The sequence below is a fragment of the Oncorhynchus masou genome, chromosome 21 (genome assembly GCF_036934945.1).
Source record: "Oncorhynchus masou masou isolate Uvic2021 chromosome 21, UVic_Omas_1.1, whole genome shotgun sequence".
Taxonomy (NCBI): domain Eukaryota; kingdom Metazoa; phylum Chordata; class Actinopteri; order Salmoniformes; family Salmonidae; genus Oncorhynchus; species Oncorhynchus masou.
The window spans coordinates 40,393,139-40,419,649 of NC_088232.1; the positions used below are offsets into that span (position 1 = coordinate 40,393,139).

The 26,511-nt window shown below is 45.9% G+C and overlaps 1 protein-coding gene across 1 annotated transcript in view; it reads right to left on the bottom strand.

The window, feature by feature from the left end:
* The window catches only part of LOC135508350 (disks large-associated protein 2-like), a 106,037-nt gene that overhangs the window by 29,866 nt on the left and 49,660 nt on the right, over positions 1 to 26,511 (bottom strand). The window contains exons 3-4 of the mRNA XM_064928473.1: positions 15,392 to 15,569; positions 14,097 to 14,316 (exon numbers count right to left, since the gene is read on the bottom strand). Coding sequence (XP_064784545.1) covers positions 14,097 to 14,316; positions 15,392 to 15,569 — 398 coding nt within the window. The remainder of the gene's footprint in view (positions 1 to 14,096; positions 14,317 to 15,391; positions 15,570 to 26,511) is intronic.

The window sequence follows — 26,511 nt, forward strand, 5'->3', positions numbered from 1 at the left end:
TGGACCTCGCTTTGTGCATGGGGGCATTGTCATGCTGAAACAGGAAAGGGTCTTCCCCCAACTGTTGTCTCAAAGTTGGAAGCACAGAATCTTCTAGAATGTCATTGTATGCTGTAGCGTTCCAGAGCATTCCAGATTCCAATGGAGGAGAGTTTTACACCACTCCAGCCGACGCTTGTTATTGTGCTAGTGTGAGGCTGCTCGGCCATGGAAACCCATTTCAAGAAGCTCCCGACCAACAGTTCTTATGCTGACGTTGTTTCCAGAGACAAAATGGAACTTGGTAGGGAGTGTTAAAAAACTATCGGCCTATATCGAATCTTCCATTCCTCTCAAAAATTTCAGAAAAGGCTGTTGCGCAGCAACTCACTGCCTTCCTGAAGACAAACAATGTATACGAAATGCTTCGTATCATCACAGCACTGACACTGCACTTGTGAAGGTGGTAAATGACCTTTTAATGGCATCAGACCGAGGCTCCTAGACCTTAGTGCCTCTTTTGATACCATCGATCACCACATTCATTTGGAGAGATTGGAAACCCAAATTGGTCTACACGGACAAGTTCTGGCCTGGTTTAGATCTTATATGTCGGAAAGATATCAGTTTGTCTCTGTGAATGGTTTGTCCTCTGACCAATCAACTGTAAATTTCGGTGTTCCTCGAGGTTCCGTTTTAGGACCACTATTGTTTTCACTATATATTTTACCTCTTGGGGATGTCATTCGAAAAAATAATGTTAACTTTCACTGCTATGTGGATGACACACAGCTGTACATTTCAATGAAACATGGTGAAGCTCCAAAATTGCCCTCGCTAGAAGCCTGTGTTTCAGACATAAGGAAGTGGATGGCTGCAAACTTTCTACTTTTAAACTCGGACAAAACAGAGATGCTTGTTCTAGGTCCCAAGAAACAAAGAGATCTTCTGTTGAATCTGACAACTAATATTAATGATTGTACAGTCGTCTCCAATAAAACTGTGAAGGACCTCGGCGTTACTCTGGACCCTGATCTCTCTTTTGACGAACATATCAAGACTGTTTCAAGGACAGCTTTTTTCCATCTACATAACATTGCAAAAATCAGAAACTTTCTGTCCAAAAATTGATGCAGAAAAATGTATCCATGCTTTTGTTACTTCTGCAATGCTCTACTTTCCGGCTACCTGGATTAAGCACTAAATAAACTTCAGTTAGGGCTAAATACGACTGCTAGAATCCTGACTAGAACTAAAAAAATGTGATCATATTATTCCAGTGCTAGCGTCCCTACACTGGCTTCCTGTCAAGGCAATGGCTGATTTCAAGGTTTTACTGCTAACCTACAAAGCATTACATGGGCTTGCTCCTACCTATCTCTCTGATTTGGTCCTGCCGTACATACCTACACGTACGCTACGGTCACAGGACGCAGGCCTCCTAATTGTCCCTAGAATTTCTAAGCAAACAGCTGGAGGCAGGGCTTTCTCCTATAGAGCTCCATTTTTATGGAATGGTCTGCCTACCCATGTGAGAGACGCAAACTCGGTCTCAACCTTTAAGTCTTTACTGAAGACTCATCTCTTCAGTGGGTCATATGATTGAGTGTAGTCTGGCCCAGGAGTGTGAAGATGAACGGAAAAGCTCTGGAGCAACGAACCGCCCTTACTGTCTCTGCCTGGCCGGTTCCCCTCTTTCCACTGGGATTCTCTGCATCTAATCCTATTACAAGGGCTGAGTCACTGGCTTACTGGTGCTCTTTCATGCCGTCCCTAGGAGGGGTGCATCACTTGAGTAGGTTGAGTCACTGATGTGATCTTCCTGTCTGGGTTGGGCCCCGCCTTGGGTACCGTGGCGGAGATCTTTGTGGGCTATACTCGGCCTTGTCTCAGGATGGTAAGTTGGTGGTTGAAGATATCCCTCTTGTGGTGTGGGGGCTGTGCTCTGGCAAAGTGGATGGGGTTATATCCTTCCTGTTTGGCCCTGTCCGGGGGTATCATCGGATGGGGCCACAGTGTCTCCTAACCCCTCCTGTCTCAGCCTCCAGTATTTATGCTGCAGTAGTTTATGTGTCGGGGGGCTAGGGTCAGTTTGTTATATCTGGAGTACTTCTCCTGTCTTATCTGGTGTCCTGTGTGAATTTAAGTATGCTCTCTCTAATTCTCTCTTCTTTCTCTCTTTCTTTCTGTCTCTCGGAGGACCTGAGCCCTAGGACCATGCATCAGGACTACCTGGCATGATGACTCCTTGCTCTCCCCAGTCCACCTGGCCTTGCTGCTGCTGCAGTTTCAACTGTTCTGCCTGTGATTATTAATATTTGACCATGTTGGTCATTTATGAATATTTGAACATCTTGGCCATATTCTGTTATAATCTCAACCGGCACAGCCAGAAGAGGACTGGCCACCCCTCATATCCTGGTTCCTCTCTACATTTCTTGCTAGGTTTTGGCCTTCCTAGGGAGTTTTTCTAGGCACTGTGCTTCTACACCTGCATTGCTTGCTGTTTGGGGTTTTAGGCTGGGTTTCTGTACAGCACTTTGAGATATCAGCTGATGTACGAAGGGCTATATGAATACATTTGATTTGATTTGTTACAGCCAAGACAATATTTAACTGCGCTACGTGCTTCAGCACTAGGCAGACCTTCAGCACTAGGCAGACATGCATAGAGCCATGGCTTCAATGCACGAACACCTTTGGGATGAATTGGAATGCCGACTGCGAGCCAGGCCTAATTGTGCAACATCAGTGCCCGACCTTAATAATGCTCTTGGTGTTGAATGGACTCAAGTCCCTGCAGCAACGTTCCAACATCTAGTGGAAAGTCTTCCCAGAAGAGTAGAGGCTGTTATAGCAGCAAAGGGGGGACCAACTCCATAATAATACCCATGATTTTGGAATGAGACGTTCTTACGAGCAGGTGTCCATATATATATACAGTGGGGCAAAAAAGTATTTAGTCAGCCACCAATTGTGCAAGTTCTCCCACTTAAAAATATGAGAGAGGCCTGTATTTTTCATCATAGGAACACTTCAACTATGACAGACAAAATGAGAAGAAAAAAAATCCAGAAAATCACATTGTAGGATTTTTTATGAATTTATTTGCAAATTATGGAAAATAAGTATTTGGTCACCTACAAACAAGCCAGATTTATGGCTCTCACAGACCTGTCATTTCTTCTATAAGAGGCTCCTCTGTTCTCCACTCGTTACCTGTATTAATGGCACCTGTTTGAACTTGTTATCAGTATAAAAGACACCTGTCCACAACCACAAACAGTCACACTCCAAACTCCACTATGGCCAAGACCAAAGAGCTGTCAAAGGACACCAGAAATAAAATTGTAGACCTGCACCAGGCTGGGAAGACTGAATCTGCAATAGGTAAGCAGCTTGGTTTGAAGAAATCGACTGTGGGAGCAATTATTAGGAAATGGAAGACATACAAGACCACTGATAATCACCCTCGATCTGGGGCTCCACGCAAGATCTCACCCCGTGGGGTCAAAATGATCACAAGAACGGTGAGCAAAAATCCCAGAACCACACGGGGGGACCTAGTCAATGACCTGCAGAGAGCTGGGACCAAAGTAACAAAGCCTACCATCCGTAAGACACTACGCTGCCAGGGACTAAAAACCTGCAGTGCCAGACGTGTCCCCCTGCTTAAGTCAGTACATGTCCAGGCCCGTCTGAAGTTTGCTAGAGAGCATTTGGATGATCCAGAAGAAGATTGGGAGAATGTCATATGGTCAGATGAAACCAAAATATAACTTGGTTCAACTCAATTCATCGTGTTTGGAGGACAAAGAATGCTGAGTTGCATCCAAAGAACACCATACCTACTGTGAAGCATGGAGGTGGAAACATCATGCCTTGGGGCTGTTTTTCTGCAAAGGGACCAGGACGACTGATCCGTGTAATGGAAATAATGAATGGGGCCATGTATCGTGAGATTTTAAGTGAAAACCTCCTTCCATTAGCAAGGGCATTGAAGATGAAACGTGGCTGGGTCTTTCAGCATGACAATGATCCCAAACACACCGCCCGGGCAACGAAGGAGTGGCTTCGTAAGAAGCATTTCAAGGTCCAGGAGTGGCCGAGCCAGTCTCCAGATCTCAACCCCATAGAAAATCTTTGGAGGGAGTTGAAAGTCCGTGTTGCCCAGCAACAGCCCCAAAACATCACTGCTCTAGAGGAGATCTGCATGGAGGAATGGGCCAAAATATCAGCAACAGTGTGTGAAAACCTTGTGAAGATGTACAGAAAACGTTTGACCTCTGTCATTGCCAACAAAGGGTATATAACAAAGTATTGAGATAAACTTTTGTTATTGACCAAATACTTATTTTCCACCATAATTTGCAAATAAATTCATTAAAAATCTTACAATGTGATTTTCTGGATTTTTTTTCCTAATTTTGTCTGTCATAGTTAAAGTGTACCTATGATGAAAATTACAGGCCTCTCTCATCTTTTTAAGTGAGAGAACTTGCACAATTGGTGGCTGACTAAATACTTTTTTCCCCCACTGTATATGAACAGTATATATATATATATATATATATATATAATATATATAGAAATAGCTGAATAGTATGGCCTTGACTAGAATACAGTACATACATATGAAATTAGTAAATAGTTTGTAAACATTATTAAAGTGACCAGTGTTCCATTATTAAAGTGACCACTTATTCCATGTCTTGATACATAGGGCAACAGCCTCTATGGTGCAGGCTTGAGTAACCGGGTGGTAGCTGACTAGTGACAGTTTCTATGTTCTGGGCGGAGGTTGGCTAGTGATGGCTATTTATTAACAGTATGATGGCCTTGAGATGGAAACTGTTTTTCAGTCTCTCGGCCCCAGCTTTGATGCACCTGTACTGATCTCGCCTTCTGGACGATAGTGGGGTGAACAGGCCGTGGCTTGGGTGGTTGATGTCCTTGATGATCTTTTTCATCTTCCTGTGACATCGGCGCTGTAGGTGTCCTGGAGGGCAGTCAGTGTGCACCTGGTGATGCGCTGGGCACACCGCACCACCCTCTGGAGAGCACTGCGGTTGCGGGCGGTGCAGTTGCCATACCAGGCTGTGATACAGCTTGACAGGATGCTCTCAATGGTGCATCTGTAAAATTCTGTGAGGGTCTTAGGGGCCAAGCAACTTTTTTCAGTCTCCTGAGGTGAAGTGGAGCTGTTGTACAACGTCGTTATTTGTCTGTTTCAAATAACGATTATTTGCCATTCTCCTTCAACCTCTCTCATCAACAAGCTGTTCTTCGGCAACAGGACTGCTGCTGACTGGATGTTTTTTGTTTTTGCCACCATTCTCTTTAAACTCCATTTCTGAGTTAGTGGATCCGGTGGGCCTGGCACTGACAATCATACCATTCTCAAAGTCTCTTAGGTCACTCATTTTATCCCTTCTAACGTTCAATCGAACAGTAACTGAATGCCTCCATGCCTGTCTGCCTGCTTTATATACAGTAGCAAGCCACAGCCACTTGACTCACTGTCTGTAGGAGCGATCCATTTTCGTGAACATGGTACCTAATTAACTGTCTGGTGAGTATATGTTCACACCGTGAAAAGGAAGTTAATATTTAGTGAAATTTGTGATTATCTATCTTGTTTAATCTAGTTTTTAACTAGCAATCCTATTTACAATCGTACATTTCAATTGATTCCATTTTTTTATGAAATACTGTATATGTTCTTATTCAAGATATGACCCGAGTTGAACCTGTGAAACTGTAATAGGACCACTAAGAGGCTGTGAGAACATGCACAAAGAGGAAGCAATCACAGCAATCATGGTGAGACATTTACACATCACTCTCAAGCTAAAGCAGAAGAGATCATTGGCTAATTGGTAGATGGCTTTAGCATCCCTGGAAGAAAACTCATAGGATGGCGAATGTAAAGAGCTAATCTGACAGTTTAGTATGGCTCAACAGAAACGAATGAACGGTGGAGATCACATTCCGATGAGTAATGAGCAGTTAGAGGTATGGAATTGGAAAGCATGGCTCTTGCAGGTGCACTTACAAAAATAACTCCATGCACTGCTTTAATGCTGAGCACTTTGGTGATTGGTAAGCAACTTTGGAGCTCCATACTAGGCAATGAGGGTGGAAGAGTCATTATGTTCCTAACTTGACAGTAAGCAGTCAGTAATACTCAGTTAAAATAAAAAACTCAAGGAGAGTATTTTAATTTCAGTTATCAATGTTGGGTAAAATAGCCCATCCAAAAATACAAAGAACATTCTAGTCTGATCACTCACTGTGAGGTGAGAGTTCACCATAGAAGGTATCCACACCGACACTGAGCTCAGAGGTTTGCTCATGTTATATCAAATGGGCATAGTACAATTGGTATGTCATCAAATCTTCACTGTATCTAATAAAAAGTCCAACAACGCAGCAAAGGCAGGAGGAAGTGTGATGTATTATGCAGTAGAAAGGAACAAAATGAATATGACAAAACAAACTAATTAACTTCTCCCCTGTATAATCTTGTCAGATTCAGCTAATTTAGCAGACTTTCATAAACTGACGCACATGAAAATAAATAATGTACTGCACAGTTTCTGCTCAAAACAACAGAACAGAGTGTCACTTCGACAGTCACTGTTGTGTACGAATCACATACATTTCTTATCAAAGCTTTTTTCCCAGTGCACTTTATTAGGGCCCAGGATTTAATGGTGCCATTTCATACACAGCTCCTTAATAATGATAGCACAGACATCTCTTGTGTTTCATCTGGCTGGTGCCTTGTTGGTAGCAGAGCTATCATTCTATATTTCCAATAGTGTCTGGGATCTGTTCCCTACACTGGGCACAAAACTTAAAACACCGCCCAGCACCAAACACAGTGCAGAAGGTGTCAAAATAATGCATCTTCAGAATCATCATAACCATGCAGTTTAACATCACCATTCTCTACATTCTCCAGGTCAATAATATCAGTCACCAGTCATCCTCACAAATACTATTGTCATTGACATATTGTTTGTATACAAAAGCATGAACATTAATATTTGGATACACTTGAGTACCAGCTGTTAGAATAACATTCTCAGTCTTTGGTTCCTGAGCATGAGGATGACACAGTACATGACAGCAGAGATACAGCAACATCAGTAGAGACATAGCAACATCACTTCCTTGTGGCAGACAGAGAGACAGGACCTCCATGGCTTCACTACCCGGGGATGGATTGAGTTGACATTGACAGGAAAACATCCCATCAGATGTCTTCCAAGCTGCTGTCAGATATCTGCTGATGTATAGGTGTTGGGCAGGACTGACGTAACTGACTAAATCAAGGGGTAGTAGGGGTGTGTGAAGGTGTGTGTGTGTGTTTCTGTCTGCCTGTTTGTGAACATGCATGTGTAAAAAATATATAGCAATACTATTCCCAACAATCCAAACAGCTACTGATCACTTCTGTTCCATAATCTGATTTAATGATGTCATTTCCCAAGGTTCCGTTAGTTCCCGTAGTGTAAATCCAACAGCTCATTTGATTTATAGTCAGTCTTTGGGATTTGTATGATAATTGCCAAGATTTACATCGCTCTATTCCGGAGTGACATTTAACAGACTACTCAAGATATGTCAGGGAAAAACAATACGGTAAATCAACAGAAAAACAATACTGTAAAACCACAGAAAAACATTACTGTATATCCACAGTCACAGCAAAGATTGTCAAGACACATAAGCAAAGGCCAGTCTATTTAGTGTACCACAGTGAGCTCCACAAAAGTTTTAGTGATAAATGTCATTTGTGACAGACTTATCGAATGAAAAGTATGCATTCATTACTCGAAAAGAACAGAAAGATAAGTTTATGTCAATGTTCACCAATGCGTACAGCCGTTCAGAATGCGTTGGTCCATCATAGTTCAAGCCAAATGCAATTGAAGTCTGGTGTGCATTCAACTGATTTGATTGTTCATCACATTTTTATGGCACAGTGCATTCCATTCAGCTACGTAGTTGCTGTCACTAATGCAGTCCTTTAATGTCAAACCACATTCATGATCATGGTTTCATCCTAAGCATTATGAAACATTCATACAGTGCTTTACTGTGGCCATGATACCCAGAAAAATAAATCCATTAAGATCCATAAAGTAAAACACCTTTGAACATCAATACTAAATGTTCCTGTGCATACTCTGCTACTGACACATTCAACGCTACATTCTTCTCACTGCGATCTTGAGGAGACCTCTCACATTCTCAGAGTGTCAGAGACATATATGTTATCTCCGCACTGTTGTACTCATATCTCCCACTCCACAGCTCTACACTAGAACTCCTCTTCATGGACCGTGGTTCCCACTGGGGGGGCTTCTGCTGCCATCTGTCCCACAGAAAGGCCTGGTCACAGTGAGACTTCCCTGGGTTGTCAGTGGCTGTCTCCCCCTCCGGAGCTTCAGGGTCCTCACAGACATCTATGACAGAGTGATCTGTGGCTTCCCCTGTGGCATCCTCTAGCTCCATGGGTGCCAGCTCAAATGCGGACAAGCTAATGCTAGCTGGGTCTAGTAATATTAGTGGATCTAGGTCTAGGATGACTGGTTCTGGGTGGCACATCGTGGCTGGGTCCAGGGCTACTGAGTCTGGGGTGAATGGACTGCCCAGTCCGAGGGAGACTGGGCCAGGTGAATGCACTGTAACTTGGTCCTGTGGTTGTGAATCTTCAGGGAACTCTATAGGTAGGTCTTCATTCATGTGATCTAATCGGTACTCAATAGCTGGGTCCACACACACTGATTCCATTTGGTATATAGAGGGGTGGTCCGGACTGGGGGGGCTCAGAGAAACTGGGTCTGGTGGTGTGTACATGGCGATTGGGCTGAGGTCTGATGAACTCACACTAACATTCTCCAGAGGTTCCAGAGGATCCAAGAAGACTGAGTCCAGATCTGATTCATCTGAGGAATTTAAGACCAAATGGACCACAAATGGATCAGTTGGGCACTCAGTGGCCTGGTCCACTGGTTCTGGAACAGGTGGCCATTCTGGCTCCAGAGATTCATCAAATTCATCAAAGGAGTCGATGGTGACTGGATATGCACGCACGACTATTTCTGATGGGAACATGTCGGAGTCTAAGGGGAATGGATCTAGGAGGTCTGGAAGGCAGACAGTGGCTAAGTCCTGTGATTCTGGATCAGATGGGATCAGACACACATCCAGTGATTCTAAATCAGTTGGACTCTCTGGTGTAACTATGACAATTGGGCAAATGGTAACTGAGTATTGATCGAGTTGCTCTGATGAGCACACACTGGTATTAGACAGTGGCTCTATCTCTGGTGCTGTTGAGACTATAGGGCCTGGGTCTAAAGATTCAGTATCTGACAGACCGACAAGAACTGCCTGGTGTACAGGAGCTGTGTCTTGAGACACTTGCTGGTGCACAGTGACATCTTCCACAGATTCTGAATCTGATGGGGACAAGTCAGAGTCTGACTCTTGTGGTGGGGACACAGTGACCTCAGGTACTGGATATGGTAGGTACGTCACTCTTGGTTCTGGGACTAGGGGTTTCACATTAACTAAGTCAATCGATTCTGTATCGGAGTGGTTCACAATAGCTGGGTCCAGCTTGTGTGTTTCTACACTGCACACATTAGCTACGTCTGTGGGCTTGTCTGTTTCTACACTGTACACATTAGCTACATCTGTGGGCTTGTCTGCTTCTACACAGCACGTATTAGCTATGTCTGTGGGCTTGTCTGTTTCTACACTGTACACATTAGCTACGTCTGTGGGCTTGTCTGTTTCTACACTGTACACATTAGCTACGTCTGTGGGCTTGTCTGTTTCTACACTGTACACATTAGCTACATCTGTGGGCTTGTCTGCTTCTACACAGCACATATTAGCTATGTCTGTGGGCTTGTCTGTTTCTACACTGTACACATTAGCTACGTCTGTGGGCTTGCCTGTTTCTACACCACACACATTAGCTACGTCTGTGGGCTTGTCTGTTTCTACACTGTACACATTAGCTACGTCTGTGGGCTTGTCTGTTTCTACACTGTACACATTAGCTACATCTGTGGGCTTGTCTGCTTCTACACAGCACATATTAGCTATGTCTGTGGGCTTGTCTGTTTCTACACTGTACACATTAGCTACATCTGTGGGCTTGTCTGCTTCTACACCACACACATTAGCTACGTCTGTGGGCTTGTCTGTTTCTACACTGTACAAATTAGCTACGTCTGTGGGCTTGTCTGTTTCTACACTGTACACATTAGCTATGTCTGTGGGCTTGTCTGTTTCTACACTGTACACATTAGTTATGTCTGTGGGCTTGTCTGTTTCTACACTGTACACATTAGTTATGTCTGTGGGCTTGTCTGTTTCTACACTGTACACATTAGCTACATCTGCGGACTTGTCTGTTTCTACACCGTACACATTAACTACGTCTGTGGGCTTGTCTGTTTCCAAACAATACACGTCTGTGGACACTGGATCTGGAGAGCACACAGTCTTTGGGTACTGCTGCTCTGAATCTACGGGGTCCTCTATGGCTGGATCCACAGACTGTGCTTCTGAGGAGCTCATGCTGATAGGGCCTGGAGATAACTGATCTGATAGGCTCTTAGTGTTCTGGTCTAGTGGTTCTTGGCGAACCACAGAGGTTGATGAGTCTACTGACGCTGGTTCTGGCTGGATCATGGTGACTGGATCCAAAAGTACGGAATCTAGAGTGATCGGGATAGAACCCTCTACAAACAGTGATGCCGGACGACTTAGAATGGCTGGGTCCATTGAGATCTGTTTAGGAAGATGGCGCCTCACGACGGCCTGCTTCTCTTGTACCTCTTCCTCCTCAGGACAATTAACAGCTGCGTCTGCCGTGCTCTGTCTCACCAGCACCTTGCTCCTGGCCTGCGTCCCTACAGACACTTGAGCCACTTTAGCCCGTTTCCCAGCCGCCCATGTTCTCCCAGCTTCTCCCCCAGCCACCCATTTTCTCCCAGCCACCCCTTCTCCCCCAGCCGCCCCTTCTCCCCCAGCCGCCCATGTTCTCCCAGCTTCTCCCCCAGCCGCCCATGTTCTCCCAGCCACCCCTTCTCCCCCAGCCGCCCCTTCTCCCCCAGCCGCCCATTTTCTCCCAGCCACCCCTTCTCCCCCAGCCGCCCCTTCTCCCCCTGCCGCCCATGTTCTCCCAGCCACCCCTTCTCCCCTAGCCGTCCATGTTCTCCCAGCCATGTTCTCCCCAGCCACCCCTTCTCCCCCAGCCGCCCCTTCTCCCCCTGCCGCCCATGTTCTCCCAGCCACCCCTTCTCCCCCAGCTGCCCCTTTTCCCCCAGCAGCCCCAGGATGTGGAGACCATGTGTTGTAGTGCTGCGTGAAGGTGTTGAAGTTGCTATTGAAGGCCCTGAGCTCAGTGCACAGGTCCCTCCTGAGATCAGACAACTCACGACGCATGGCCGACACTTCCTCCTTCCACTGCATGCTGATCGCTGCAGCTAGGTGGGCTGACTCCTTTATACTGGCTTCGATGGCTTTGGGTGAGGGCCTCTCTGGGGCCTGGAAGCTAGGTTTAGGGGGCCTGAACAGGCTGGGTGAATCAGGGGGCCCAGATTGAGGTTTGGCTGTGGCACCGGTACTGTCTTGGAGGTACAGTCTGTTTCTTCTGATAGGGCAGCCTAGATCGTCATGGGCCAATGGGACTATGTCTGCTACGTCTCGACGTACACTGGTCTGGTACTCAGGTAAGCTAGTGGCTTCCTGTGCATATTTTCCCTCTGGAAGACAAAGGTAAATATGTGTAGTATGTCGTCAGGTCACAGGTGTGAGCAGCTGGAGAGAATGTGCTAGTGTTAGCCACCAAGCACAGACATCAAGTCATGCAGTTTTTAAGTTAAGGAATGTATGAGTCAAAATAAGACTTGAAATTGTCTCATGTCTTCAGTGTCTAAAATCATTATTATAGTCTTTCCTTGGATCTACGAAGCTACATAAGGAAACCTTTCGGAAAATAAAAAATGTTGGTTATCAATATTACACTAAACGTTCATAGTCCCATTTTGACTCATATTTCTGATTATAGTTTACACTGCCTTCTCAATCTCAAATGAAACTGTATCATGCTCTTGCATGCTTCTCATCTTTTCATTGCACAAAGACAGACCCCAAATCACATGACAAAGAACAAGATACTGTAAAAACCTACTGTATGTCTGGTATTCATACCTTCACCACAGATATGATACAGGTGTAACTTTGTGCACTGAAAAGAAGCAAAGATGAGCAACACATCCCCAACCACTATCAGGAAGTATATGAACCCTATTGAACATCATGAGGTCCAGTATGACCTATCTACCTGAAGTCAGAGGGTGGAACCAATCGTCCAAAGATTCCTGACATCAGAAACACCCCATCCTCCACACTATAGATTGCATGAAATTGCCATGACAAATTTAAAGATTATGTTTTAGTTTGTTGAGAAAGCAGTGTAAATAACTGGTGAAAATCTGTCAAATGCACAATTCTCCAGATGCCCACACCTTCTCTGACCCCTCCCTAATATCATTGGTAGAACTCCACGGTAGAAAGAATGGGTCTTCACTTCTTTACCAGGGGAAGGATGTTGTTTTTGTGTCTATCCAGAAAGGGGAAACAATGTCATTGCTACGGTTTATCCTCTGGTGAAGGAGATGACCTTACAGGACCGTTTGCTGAAATGATTTTTATTCACTCAGTGTCATATTCGCAGTTTATTTTATTCCACATAAAAAAATATAACTCTTGTTTTTGTGACCTCAATTGTATTGGCCAGTGCAGTCATTACCTGCCACATGAGACACTAGAATCTGTGGGAATTGAACTGGAGAACCTGTGGGAACTGAACTGGAGAATATGTGGGAACTGAACTGGAGAATCTGTGGGAACTGAACTGGAGAATATGTGGGAACTGAACTGGAGAATATGTGGGAACTGAACTGGAGAATATGTGGGAACTGAACTGGAGAATCTGTGGGAACTGAACTGGAGAATATGTGGGAACTGAACTGGAGAATCTGTGGGAACTGAACTGGAGAATCTGTGGGAACTGAACTGGAGAATCTGTGGGAACTGAACTGGAGAATCTGTGGGAACTGAACTGGAGAATCTGTGGGAACTGAACTGGAGAATCTGTGGGAACTGAACTGGAGAATCTGTGGGAACTGAACTGGAGAATCTGTGGGAACTGAACTGGAGAACCTGTGGGAACTGAACTGGAGAATATGTGGGAACTGAACTGGAGAATCTGTGGGAGAGAAAACTCAAAGCCGTTGCTGTGGCAACAACGTGTATGCATCACAATGTGGTTTGTAAGTACAGGTAGATAAAGCTGTTGTAAACCCATTCAGTCATTAAGACTCTGGAATCTTCATCTGAGCACTATTTCCCCTGCCCAGAGTTTCAGATGAGAACACACGCAAAGTATCTGTGGCTTATCAGGAAATAAGGTATAGAGCCAGATTGTGCTGAAGGCGATTAAGTCCATCAACTAAAAGAAAAAGCTATAGTAAGGAAACAGCAACGAGGGGAAAAAAACAATCCATCCTCACTTAATCTGAAAAGGTCTCGTGATATAATGTTCACTTCATGTGCCTGCAGAATCATTTCAATAGGGTTCATATCTTCACTCTCTGATATTATGTGGAATGAGAATATGAATGACTGAATTGAAAATGCAATATGATGGATTGACTCAAAGCAACTCATAAACTATACTTGAATATGCTCTGTTTATATCAACAATCAGGAAATCTGTGAAAGTGGTTCATGCAGATGTATGGAGCCATTTCATAAAGCACTTCAAGAGCAGAGCATCACAATAAATGTCATGTGCATGTTGTTAATTTATTAATTCTCACTTGATATAACATTTTGATATTTACAAACGGGAACTGTACCCTTGTGTATAAGGTTTACTTTGCATGGCTATATCAACTTATCATCCACTTTGGAATCAGAGATCAGCTGTCATCTCAATAGTGTTCATACTCTACTGTATACAGTATGTGTTGTATCTGTTAATGTGGTTCAGTCCCCTCCTCCCCTGTTGTTCTGACCTGCTGTGGCCCTGATGGTAGAGGTGAGGGTGGAGGAGGTCATGGTGGGGATGCAGTCATCATCCTGGGAGTAGCCAGCCTGGATGGCCCTCAAGTAGCTGTGGCTCCGTGTCCGGAAACAGCCGGGCAGATCCAGAGCCTCCACAGCCTGAGATTCCACCTCACTGAACACCGACTCACAGACTGACTCAAACTGACCGTTTATCTCTGTCTCACTCACCTGGAGGAGAGAACAGCAGGGTGAGAAAGGGTCAATTCAATGAAAGTGATTGTCTTTTTGGGAAAACATGAATTGGTTGTATACAACGTTTGATGTTATGCTCTTTTCTTCCTTTGAATAAAAAAGTGTTTGCTTGAAATGGCTACCAGCTAATTGCCAGGAGAGCAAATGTTTGAAAAGGAGAACGTCTGCAAATGTATTGTTCATTTGAGCATTGTCTTGATGCGCAATTACTTAGAGAAATGTCAAGCATATTACTTGCTCACCAGGACAATCTTTTTTGTTTGTTGTTTTTTGTTTTTCTCAATTCCTCCAGTTTGCCACAGTTGTCTAAATAATGCATTCTGAAAGCTAGATCTATGTTGAAATGTGTAAAGGATTAGAGGAAGTCAATGTGACATATTCTAGTGGCATAGCATACTGTATGAGTGTTAGTTCCCTCTGAATCCCCTGAGACAATGTGTCCTGATCTCAACAGAACCATTATTTGGCAATCTTAATATTCTGAGACAGATGTGCATCTTGCGATATAGAGATATCAATTTAAGGAAGTTTAAATGGTCCGATGTGTATCTCACCATTCCCATTTGGCAATCCTGAGAATCGTAGATAAGGATCCTGTTCTATTGCGAGATATATAATCTTGTAATAACCTCAGCAGGGTGCCGTGGAGGCAGAGATAAAGCCAGAGAATTAACGGGAGAGATGTTGAGCTATTAAGACTTGGTACAAATCAATACACTCTGACTTTAAGAGCGAGATTTAGATCTTAAATGAATATAAACCAGGCACATAAAAGACTCAAGACTCAATTTTGCACAAATGCACAAAATACATGAGGGGGTAAGAAAGTTTGATAAAAGTACATGCATCTAAGGGAGGGTCAAGACTGAATGAAGGAAGAGAGAAGGATGGCGAGCTACAGTATGGAACATCATATAATATCCCGGGTGGCTTCATCCTAACGCGTAACGCGTTGCCAGAGTCTGAGCAGACGTCCGTCACGATATCTGACTATACTATTATTAAATCTTGTAAATATCATTGCTATAGGCCAGAGACTCACCTGGCTGACCTGGCTAACACAGCTGGCCTGGCTGAGAGTGCTGATTGCCCGCATGTAACTCTGGTTCCTGGAGCGGAATTGGGCTGTTGGGAGAGGTGGCTGCCGGTAGTTATAGATGGTGGAGGGCTCCAGGGCCAAGCTGGGGTGGGGGTGAATGTCTCTGGAGGCCTGCACCTGGAAGCTCTGACTGAATGGAGATATAGAGACGACAGAGAGAGAGAGACAACAGAGCGAGAGAGAGAGAGAGAGAGAGAGACGACAGAGAGGGAAAGAGATTGCAGAGAGAGAGAGAGAGAGAGAGAGATGGCAGAGAGAGAGAGGGCAGACGACAGAGAGAGAGACGACAGAGAGAGAGAGAGAGATGGTAGAGACACAAATAGATAGAAAGGGAGATTATTATACTTGTAAAGGGGTCGTAGAAATTGGCTTAATAATTTTAAGTAAACAGAGTTTGACAAATTTGTCACATGGCCACAGGTCTTACAAAAGGGAATAAAACAGTTAAGTGTTAATTACTTCACGGCAGGCATCCTCTGGGTGAGCTGAACTTCAGACTGAGACTGATTATGACATTGCATTGACCAAGAGAGGGGGATCTTCCTCCCTCCACTAAATCATTGCTGTGTTCAACAGTGTCCCCAAAATGGCAATTCGATTTGCTATTGTGCTGAAGCAGCCAATCAATGCTTGGAGATGAGGGAAATGCAAATGAGGAGCTAGTTAGCAAGCAGAGCAAGCATTTCTAAGATAGCAGGAGAGTGTCAGCCAGGTCAATTATATGTGCTTCCCCATAAGGGAAACAGCCTTCACTCACGCCGTCACAGAGATGCATACAAAGCTCTCTACCGCTCTCCATTTGGCAGACCATAACTCTATCCTCCAGATTCCTGCTCACAAGCAAAAACTCAAACAGGAAGTACCAACGACACGATCAATACGGATGTGGTAAGATGAAGCGGATGCTAAGCTACATGACTGTTTCTCTAGCACAGACTGGAATATGTTCTGGGATTCATCAGATGGCATTAATAACTTCTTTGGGATAGGGGGCAGCATTTTCACTTTTGGATGAATAGCGTGCCCAGAGTGAACTGCCTCCTACTCAGTCCCAGATGCTAATATATGCATATTATTATTAGTATTGGATAGAAAACCCTCTGAAGTCTCTAAAACTTTGAATGATGTATGTGAGTGTAACAGAACTCATATGGCAGGCAAAAACCTGAGAAAAAAACAAACAGGAAGTGGGAAATCTGAGGTTTGTAGTTTTTGAAGTCACCCCTATTGAATACACAGTGGGATATTGGTTATGTTGCACTTCCTAAGGCTTCCACTAGAAGTCAACCGTCATTAGAATGTTGTTTCGGGCTGCTACTGTGATGTGGGACCGGATGAGAGCTCTTTGAGTCAGTGGTCTGCCTACAGCCTCGTTCTCAGTCACGTGCTTTCACTTGAGAGGTAGCTCTCGTTCCATTGCTTTTCTACAGACAATGGAATTCTCCAGGTTGGAACATTATTGAACTTTTATGATAAAAATATCCTAAAGATTGATTCTATACTTAGTTTCACAAGTTTCTTCGACCTGTAGTATAACTTTTTGAATGTTTCGTCCGAATGGACCAGATCGCGCATTTGGATTTGTTTACCAAACACCCTAACAAAAGAAGATATTGGACATAAATGGACATAAATGATGGACATTATCGAACAAAACAAACATATATTGTGGAACTACGATTCCTGGGAGTGCATTCTGATGAAGATCATCAAAGGTAAGTGAATATTTATAATGCTATTTATGAATAATGTTGACTACCCAACAATGTGGATATTTCTCTGGCTGGTTTGGGCTCTGAGCGCCGTTCTCATATTATGCTTTTTCCGTAAAGTTTTTTTGAAATCTGACACAGAGGTTGCATTAAGGAGAAATGTATCTATATTTCCATGTCGAACAATTGTATTTTTATCGACATTTGTAATAAGTATTTCTGTGAATTCATGTGGCTTTCTGCAATATCACTGCATGTTTTGGAACTACTGAACGTAACTCACCAATTTAATATAAGATTTTTGGATATAAATATGAACTTTACCGAACAAAACATACATGTATTGTGTAACATGAAGTCCTATGAGTGTCATCTGATGAAGATCATCGAAGGTTAGTGATTCATTTTATCTCTATTTGTGCTTTTTGTGACTCCTCTCTTTGGCTGGAAAAATGGCTGGGTTTTTCTGTGAGTTGGTGGTGACCTAACATAATCGTTTGTGGAGCTTTCGATGCTGTAAAGCATTTTTTAAATCGGACACCGTGGCTGGATTAACGAGAATTGTATCTTTAAAATGGTGCCTAATACTTGTATGTTTGAGAAATTGGATTTATGAGATTTCTGTTGATTTGTATTTGGCGCCCTGCAATTTCATTGGCTGTTGGCTAGCGGAACCCCAGTCCTAGACAAGTTAAGGAGTTTACCACATCAGTCAACAGCTTCATGAATAAGTGCATTTACAATATTTCCCCACAGTGACGGTAGTACATATCCTAACCAGGAGTCATGGATTAAAGGCAACATCTTCACTGAGCTAAAAGCTAGAGCTGCCGCTTTCAAGGAGAGGGACACAAATCTGCACGCTTATAAGAAGTCCCGCTACACCCTCAGACGAACCATCAAACAGGCTAAGCCTTAATACAGGACTAAGATCGAATCCTACTACACCAGCTCCAACGCTCGTAAGATGTGGCAGGGCTTGCAAACTATCACGGATGACAAAAGGAAACCCAGCCGAGGGTTGCCCAGTGACGCAAGCCTACCAGACGAGCTAAATGCCTTCTATGCTCGCTTCGAGGCAAGCAACACTGAACCATGTGTGAGAGCACCAGCTGTCCCAGACAACTGTAGAATCACGCTCATAAGGCCGCAGGCCAGATGGATTATCAGGAAGCGTACTCAGAGCATCCGTTGACCAACTGGAAAGTGTCTTTACGGACATTTTCAAACTTTCTCTGACCCAGTCTGTAATACCTACATATTTCAAGCAGACCACCATAGTCCCTGTGCCTAAGAATACAAAGGTAAGCTGTTTAAATGACTACCGCTGTGTAGAAATCACATCTGTAGCCATGAAATGCTTTGAAAGTGGAAATAGCTCACATCAACACCATCATCCCAGAAACGCTGGGCCCCCTCTGATTCGCATACAGTTCCAACAGATCCACAGATGACGCAATCTGTATTGCACTCCACACTTCACTTTACGACCTGGACAAAATGAACACCTGAGTCAGAATGCTATTTATTGACTACAGCTCAACGTTCAACACCATAATACCCTCCAAGCTCATCACTAAGCTAAGGACCCTTTGACTGAACACCTCCCTCTGCAACTGGATCCTGGACTTCCTGATGTGCCACCATCTAGTGTTGAGGGTAGGCAACATCACCTCCGCCATGCTGACCTTCAACACAGAGGCCCCCAGGGGTGCATGCTCAGCCACCTACTATACTCCCTGTAAACCCATGACTGCGTGGCCACTCGTGACTCCAACACCATCATTAAGTTTGCCGACAACACGATGGTGGTAGGTCTGATCACCGACGACGATGAGACAGGCTATAGGGAGGAGGTCAGAGACCTGGCTGTGTGGTGCCAAGACAACAATCTCTCCCTCAACATTGGCAAAACAAAGGAGCTTATTGTGAATTACAGGAAACAGAGGGCCAAACACACCCCCATTCACATCGATAGGGCTGTAGTGGAGCGAGAGCTTTCTGGGTGTCCACATTACTAAGGATCTACTGTATCATGGTCCAAACACACCAACCCAGTCATACAGAGGGCACAACAATGGCTCTTCCTCCTCAGGAGGCTGAAAAGATTTGGCATGGACCCTCAGATCCTCAAAAAGTGCTACAGCTGCACCAATAAGAGCATCCTGATGGGTTGCATCACCGCTTGGTATGGCAACTGCTCGGCATAAGACCACAGACGGTAGTGCGTACGGCCAGTACATCACAGGGCAGAACTCCCTGCCATCCAGGACCTCTATACCAGGCGGGGTCAGACGAAGGCCTAAAAAATTGTCAAAGACTCCAGTCACCCAAGTCATAGACTGTTTTCTCTGCAACAGCACAGCAAGCGGTACCGGAGCGAAAAGTTGAACCAGGAACAGATATAGCCCTTGGTTCTCTCCAGACCTGACTGCCCTTGACCAGCACAAAAACCCTCTCTTTCTAAAATTATCTGACGAAATTGTTGCAACCCCTATCACTAGCCTGTTCAACCTCTCTTTCATATAGTCTGAGATCCCCCAAAGATTGGAAAGCTGCCGCGGTCATCCCCCTCTTCAAAGGGGGAGACACTCTAGACCCAAACTGCTACAGACCTATATCTATTCTACCCTGGCTTTCTAAGGTCTTCGAAAGCAAAGTACACTTACGGATCACCGACCATTTCGAATCCCACTGTACCTTCTCCACTATGAAATCTGGCTTCTGAGCTGGTCATGGGTGCACCTCAGCCACGCTCAAGGTCCTAAACGCTATCATAACTGACATCGATAAGAGACAATACTGTGCAGCCGTATTCATTGACCTGGCCAAGGCATTCGACTCTGTCAATCACCACATTCTTATCGGCAGACTCAACAGCCTTGGTTTCTCAAATGATTGCCTCGCCTGGTTCACCAACTACTTCTCTGATAGAGTTCAGTGTGTCAAATCGGAGGGCCTGTTGTCTGGACCTCTGGCAGTCTCTATGGGGGTGCCACAGGGTTCAATTCTCGGGCTGACTCTCTTCTCTGTATACATCAATGATGTCGCTCTTGCTGCTGGTGATTCTCTGATCCACCTTAATGCAGACGACACTATTCTGTATACCTCAGGCCCTTCTTTTGGACTCTGTGTTAACTAACCTCCAGACAAACTTCAATGTCATACAACTCTCCTTCCGTGGCCTCCAACTGCTCTTAAATGCAAGTAAAACTAAATGCATGCTCTTCAACCGATCGATGCCCGCACCTGCCTGCCCGTCCAGCATCATTACTCTGGACGGTTCTGACTTAGAATATGTGGACAACGTCAAATACCTAGGTGTCTGGTTAGACTGTAAACTCTCCTTCCAGACTCAAATTAAGCATCTCCAATCCAAAATTAAATCTAGAATCTGCCAAACATGCCATGCTGCCAAACCTACCCTCATAAAACTGACCATCCTACCGATCCTCGACTTCGGCGATGTCATTTACAAAATAGCATCCAACACTCTACTCAATAAATTGGATGCCATCTATCACAGTGCCATCGGTTTTGTCACCAAAGCCCCATATACTACACACCACTGCGACCTGTACGCTCTCGTTGGCTGGCCCCCGCTTCATACTCGTCGCCAAACCCACTGGCTCCAGGTCATCTACAAGTCTCTGCTAGGTAAAGCCCCGCCCTATGTCAGCTCACTGGTCACCATAGCAGCACCCACCTGTAGCACGCACTCCAGCAGGTATATCTCACTGGTCACCCCCAAAGCCAATTCTTCCTTTGGCCGCCTTTCCTTACAGTTCTGCCAATGACTGAAACAAACTGCAAAAATCACTGAAGCTGGAGACTCATCTCTCCCTCACTAGCTTTAAGCACCAGCTGTCAGAACAGCTCACAGATCACTGCACCTGCACATAGCCCATCTGTAAATAGCCCATCCAACTACCTCATCCCCATACTGTATTTATTTATTTATTTATTTATCTTGCTCCTTCGCACCCCAGTATCTCTACTTGCACATTCATTCATATAATATATACATATATATATTCTGCACATCTACCATTCCAGTGTTTAATTGCTATATTGTAATTACTTCGCCACCATGGTGTCAGGATTTGGCCAGGGTTGTTCCGGGTTTTGGTCAGTAGATGTCCCCATTGTGCTTTTTGTCCCTATGTTTTTCCCTTGATCCCCATTATTATTTGCACCTGTGTCTCGTTTCCCCTGATTGTATTTAAACCCTTTGTTTCCCTCAGTTCTGTGCTCTGTGTTTGTATGTTAGCACCCTGCCCTAGTGTTCTGTGTGCTCTTGTCGATTCCGGGTGAAGTTCTTGTGGTATTCTGTTTTTTGTTTTTGTTTATTTTTGGTGAGTTTCTTTTGAGGTCTTTTTGTGTTTTTCCTACCACCTTTTGGATTTGCCATTTTTTGTATTTTAGGATTTTTTCTTTATTAAATACACCGTCTTAAGTACTGCTGTGTCTGCCTCATCTTCTGGGTTCTGCTGTCTATTCGTGGCTCAGTTGGTTAAGTGACTGTTTCTCACTCCGGAGACCCAGGTTCGAAACCGGGTCCTGACAGAAACACAGAGCCAAAATGAACCCAGAGGCAGCCAGTTCCCAGGACCTTTTTGCCACGCTGTCCCACCACCAGGAGACTGTCCAACGCCACGAAGCCGCCCTGGTTCAGCAAGAGGCCTTAATGGCTAGACATTCTCATCTTCTGTCGGAGATGCTGACTTCCATTAAGCAAATATCTGATCGACTTACCCCGGCAACAGTTTCCGTCCCAGTACCTCAGGTTCACGTACCCATGGCAGTTAACCCCCTGGCTGAACCTCGTCTTCCACCTCCCCAACGGTTCTCAGGTGATCCAAGTGCTTGTAAAGGGTTTCTCACCCAATGTTCTCTCTCCTTTGAGCTGCAACCCTCGTCGTTTCCCACCGACCGGTCTAAGATCGCATATATCATCACCCTGCTGTCGGAAAAAGCCCTGGCCTGGGCTACTGCTGTGTGGGATGCCCATAGTTCCTGCTGTGCCAGCTACTCTGCCTTTGCTGAGGAATTCAAACGAGTGTTTCAAGGCCCAAGCAGTGGTTCTGACTCAGCCAAACAGCTCCTGACTCTCCATCAAGGTTGGCGCAGCGTGACGGACTATGCCATCCAGTTCCGCACGGTGGCAGCAGCGAGTGGCTGGAACAACGAGGCGCTCACGGTGTGCTTTCTGAAAGGCCTTTCCGACACTATCCAAGATGAACTGGCCACTCGGGAACCACCGGACAATCTCGAGTCCCTGATCAAGTTGGCCTCACGCATTGACCAGCGTCTGAGAGAGAGAGAACTCAACCGTAGACCTCTAGCCCCTATCAGTCCCAGCTCCGAGTCCCCACCTTTATCATCGCTGGCTCCACCGGAACCCATGCAGATTGGACGCATCTCCCAGGCTGAGAGAGACCGCCGGATGAGGGAGCGACGCTGTCTATATTGCGGCAAACCGGGCCATTTCCGTTCCACGTGTCCCGGGCTCCAGGGAAACGCTCTGTCCCGTACAGACCGGGGGAACTGTAACGGGAAACATAACCTCCTCCCATCCGTCCAACTCCCGTCTGCTCATTCCAGTCACCCTCTCCTGGGACAACCACAAGCTTCACCTTCAAGCCTTGGTAGACTCTGGAGCCGCAGGTAACTTCATGGATGGTGTCTGGGCGAAGGAGAATGGCGTTCCCTCTGAACCTCTAAGTGACCCCATGAGGGTTACTACATTGGATGGAAGCCCTTTGGGATCTGGACTTGTCACTCATGTCACTACCTCCTTGAGACTTTCAGTTTCACAACACCAGGAATTGATGAACTTTCATTTGATCTCCTGTTCCGAGTTCCCTCTCGTCCTTGGATACCCCTGGCTTCACAGCCATAACCCTCACATCGACTGGTCTGTGGGCACTATCAAGCAGTGGGGTCCTACGTGCCAAGCTACTTGTATTTTCCAGAATTCCCCGAGTTCTACTCCCGAGTCTTTAGAATCCATCGACCTGACCCGAGTTCCCGAGTGTTACCATGACCTCAAACTGGTGTTTAGCAAACAGAGGGCCACCATGCTACCACCCCATAGATCTTACGATTGCCCCATCGACCTGTTTCCGGGCACTTGCCCCCCAGGGGTCGGATCTTTTCCCTATCTCCACCCGAACGAGCTGCTATGGATACCTACATCAAGGACTCTCTGGAAGCAGGCCTCATGCGTCCATCAACCTCCCCGGCGGGAGCAGGGTTTTTCTTTGTGGCCAAGAAAGATGGTGGATTACGTCCTTGCATCGACTACCGGGGACTCAATGACATAACCGTCCGTAACCGTTACCCGCTACCCCTTATGGCCACAGCCTTCGAGCTGCTCCAGGAAGCAGTTGTTTTCACTAAGCTTGACCTGCGGAACGCATACCATCTTGTGCGGATCAGACCTGGTGACGAGTGGAAGACCGCTTTCAACACGCCTACTGGTCACTATGAATACTTGGTGATGCCCTTCGGCCTGACCAACGCCCCAGCGGTGTTCCAAGCGCTCATAAACGATGTGCTTAGGGATATGCTTAACATATTTGTGTTCGTTTACTTGGATGACATCCTCATCTTTTCGAGCTCCTTCAAGAACACACTAAGCATGTCAGACAAGTACTCAAACGCCTCCTGGACAGCCATCTGTACGTTAAGCCGGAAAAATGTGAATTCCATTCATCCCGAGTACAATTCCTGGGATTTGTAGTGGAACCCGGTCGAGTCCAAATGGACCCTAGGAAGGTAGGGGCGGTAGCGGATTGGCCCACCCCCAAATCCGTTAAGGATGTTCAGCGTTTCCTGGGCTTCACAAACTTTTACCGCAAGTTCATCAAGAACTTCAGTTTGGTGGCAGCTCCTCTCTCAGCTTTAACCAAAGGTGGCAATGCAAGGTTTTTGTGGGAAGAGAAGCTGAGACGGCCTTCCAAGGACTCAAGCAGCGCGTCCTCTCTGCTCCCATCCTGATACTACCGACTACGGATGAACCATTTGTGGTGGAGGTAGACGCATCAGAGGTTGGTGTTGGAGCTGTCCTGTCTCAGAGGGGTGAAGACAAGAAGCTTCATCCGTGCGCTTTCTTCTCACACCGGCTTACCCCGACTGAGAGGAACTACGATGTGGGGATCGTGAACTCCTAGCGGTTAAGATGGCATTGAAGGAATGGAGACACTGGCTCGAGGGGGCTTCTCACCCGTTTCAAGTGCTTACGGACCACAAAAATCTGGAGTATATCCAGCAGGCGAAGCGATTGAACTCTAGACAAGCTAGATGGTCTCTTTTCTTCAATCGATTCCAGTTTATCCTCACCTATCGGCCCGGGTCGAAGAATCTCAAACCGGATGCCCTGTCCCGAGTCTACGCTCCTGCCATTCGAGATGACACGGACATGCCTGTCCTTCCTGCTGCTAAGATTGTGGCTCCGATCTCGTGGCAAGTTGAGGATACCGTGAGACGTGCTCAAGCTAGCGAACCGGACCCTAAAGGAGGCCCTGCCAATCGGTTGTTTGTCCCCAAGGCAGTGAGGACTCAGGTCCTTCTGTGGGGGCACTCCTCTCGCCTCACCTGTCATCCGGGCGTAGGTCGCACCTTGGAGTTCATCCAGCGTAAGTTCTGGTGGCCTACCATAAGAGAAGACGTTGCCACTTTCGTCAATGCCTGCCCCGTGTGCTGCCAGGGCAAATCTTCTCACCTCCGCCCTCAAGGACTCCTTCACCCTTTACCTGTTCCCCACAGACCCTGGTCCCATATCTCATTGGACTTTATTACTGGACTTCCTCCATCCCATGGCAATACTACTATCCTAGTCATAATCGACAGGTTTTCAAAGGCGGCCAGGTTCGTCCCTCTGACTAAGTTACCTTCTGCCAAGGAAACGGCTGAGTTGGTAATTAATCATGTGTTCCGAGTCTTCGGCATTCCTCAAGATGTGGTTTCTGACAGAGGTCCCCAGTTCGCCTCAAGGTTTTGGAAGGCCTTCTGCCAACTCATGGGGGCTTCTGCCAGTCTATCTTCAGGGTACCATCCGGAGTCCAACGGCCAAACAGAGAGGATGAATCAAGAGCTGGAAACCACCCTCCGATGTATGACTCGTGACAACCCGTCCACATGGTCATCCTTTATTGTTTGGGCCGAATACGCGCACAACACCTTGCGCTCCTCCTCCACTGGTATGTCCCCGCACGAGTGTCAGTTTGGCTATGCTCCTCCATTGTTCCCGGACCAGGAGGCAGAAGTCAGAGTGCCTTCAGCCTTGAGGTTCGTCAGACGCTGTCGGCGTATGTGGAGGAAGACCCGTCTTAATCTGATGCGTTCCTCACAGAGGTATCAACAACAAGCCAACAGACGTCGCCGTCCCGGGCCTACCCTGCGCCCCGGCCAGAGAGTCTGGCTTTCCACAAGAGACTTACCTCTACGGGTGGAGTCTCGCAAGCTGTCCCAAAAATACATCGGTCCCTTCAAGGTTGCCAGGAGAGTTAACCCAGTTTCTTATCGCCTACACTTACCCAGATCCCTTAAGATTAATCCCACATTTCATGTGTCATTGTTAAAACCTGTTGTTTTTTCTCCCCTTGTCCCGGCAGACAGACCTCCCCCTCCGCCTCGTGTCATTGGAGGCCAGCCGGCTTATACCGTCCACCGGATACTGGATTCCCGCCGGGTGCAGCGGTCCTGGCAGTATCTGGTGGACTGGGAAGGCTACGGTCCTGAGGAGCGCTCCTGGGTTCCTGCCAAAGACATCCTGGACCCTGACCTCATTCGTCAGTTCAGGGTCCTCCACCCTGAGAGAGCTGGTAGGAACGTCAGGAGCCGTTCCTAGGGGGGATTCTGTCAGGATTTGGCCAGGGTTGTTCCGGGTTTTGGTCAGTAGATGTCCCCATTGTGCTTTTTGTCCCTATGTTTTTCCCTTGATCCCCATTATTATTTGCACCTGTGTCTCGTTTCCCCTGATTGTATTTAAACCCTTTGTTTCCCTCAGTTCTGTGCTCTGTGTTTGTATGTTAGCACCCTGCCCTAGTGTTCTGTGTGCTCTTGTCGATTCCGGGTGAAGTTCTTGTGGTATTCTGTTTTTTGTTTTTGTTTATTTTTGGTGAGTTTCTTTTGAGGTCTTTTTGTGTTTTTCCTACCACCTTTTGGATTTGCCATTTTTTGCATTTTAGGATTTTTTCTTTATTAAATACACCGTCTTAAGTACTGCTGTGTCTGCCTCATCTTCTGGGTTCTGCTGTCTATTCGTGGCTCAGTTGGTTAAGTGACTGTTTCTCCTCCGGAGACCCAGGTTCGAAACCGGGTCCTGACACATGGCCTATTTATTGCCTTACCTTC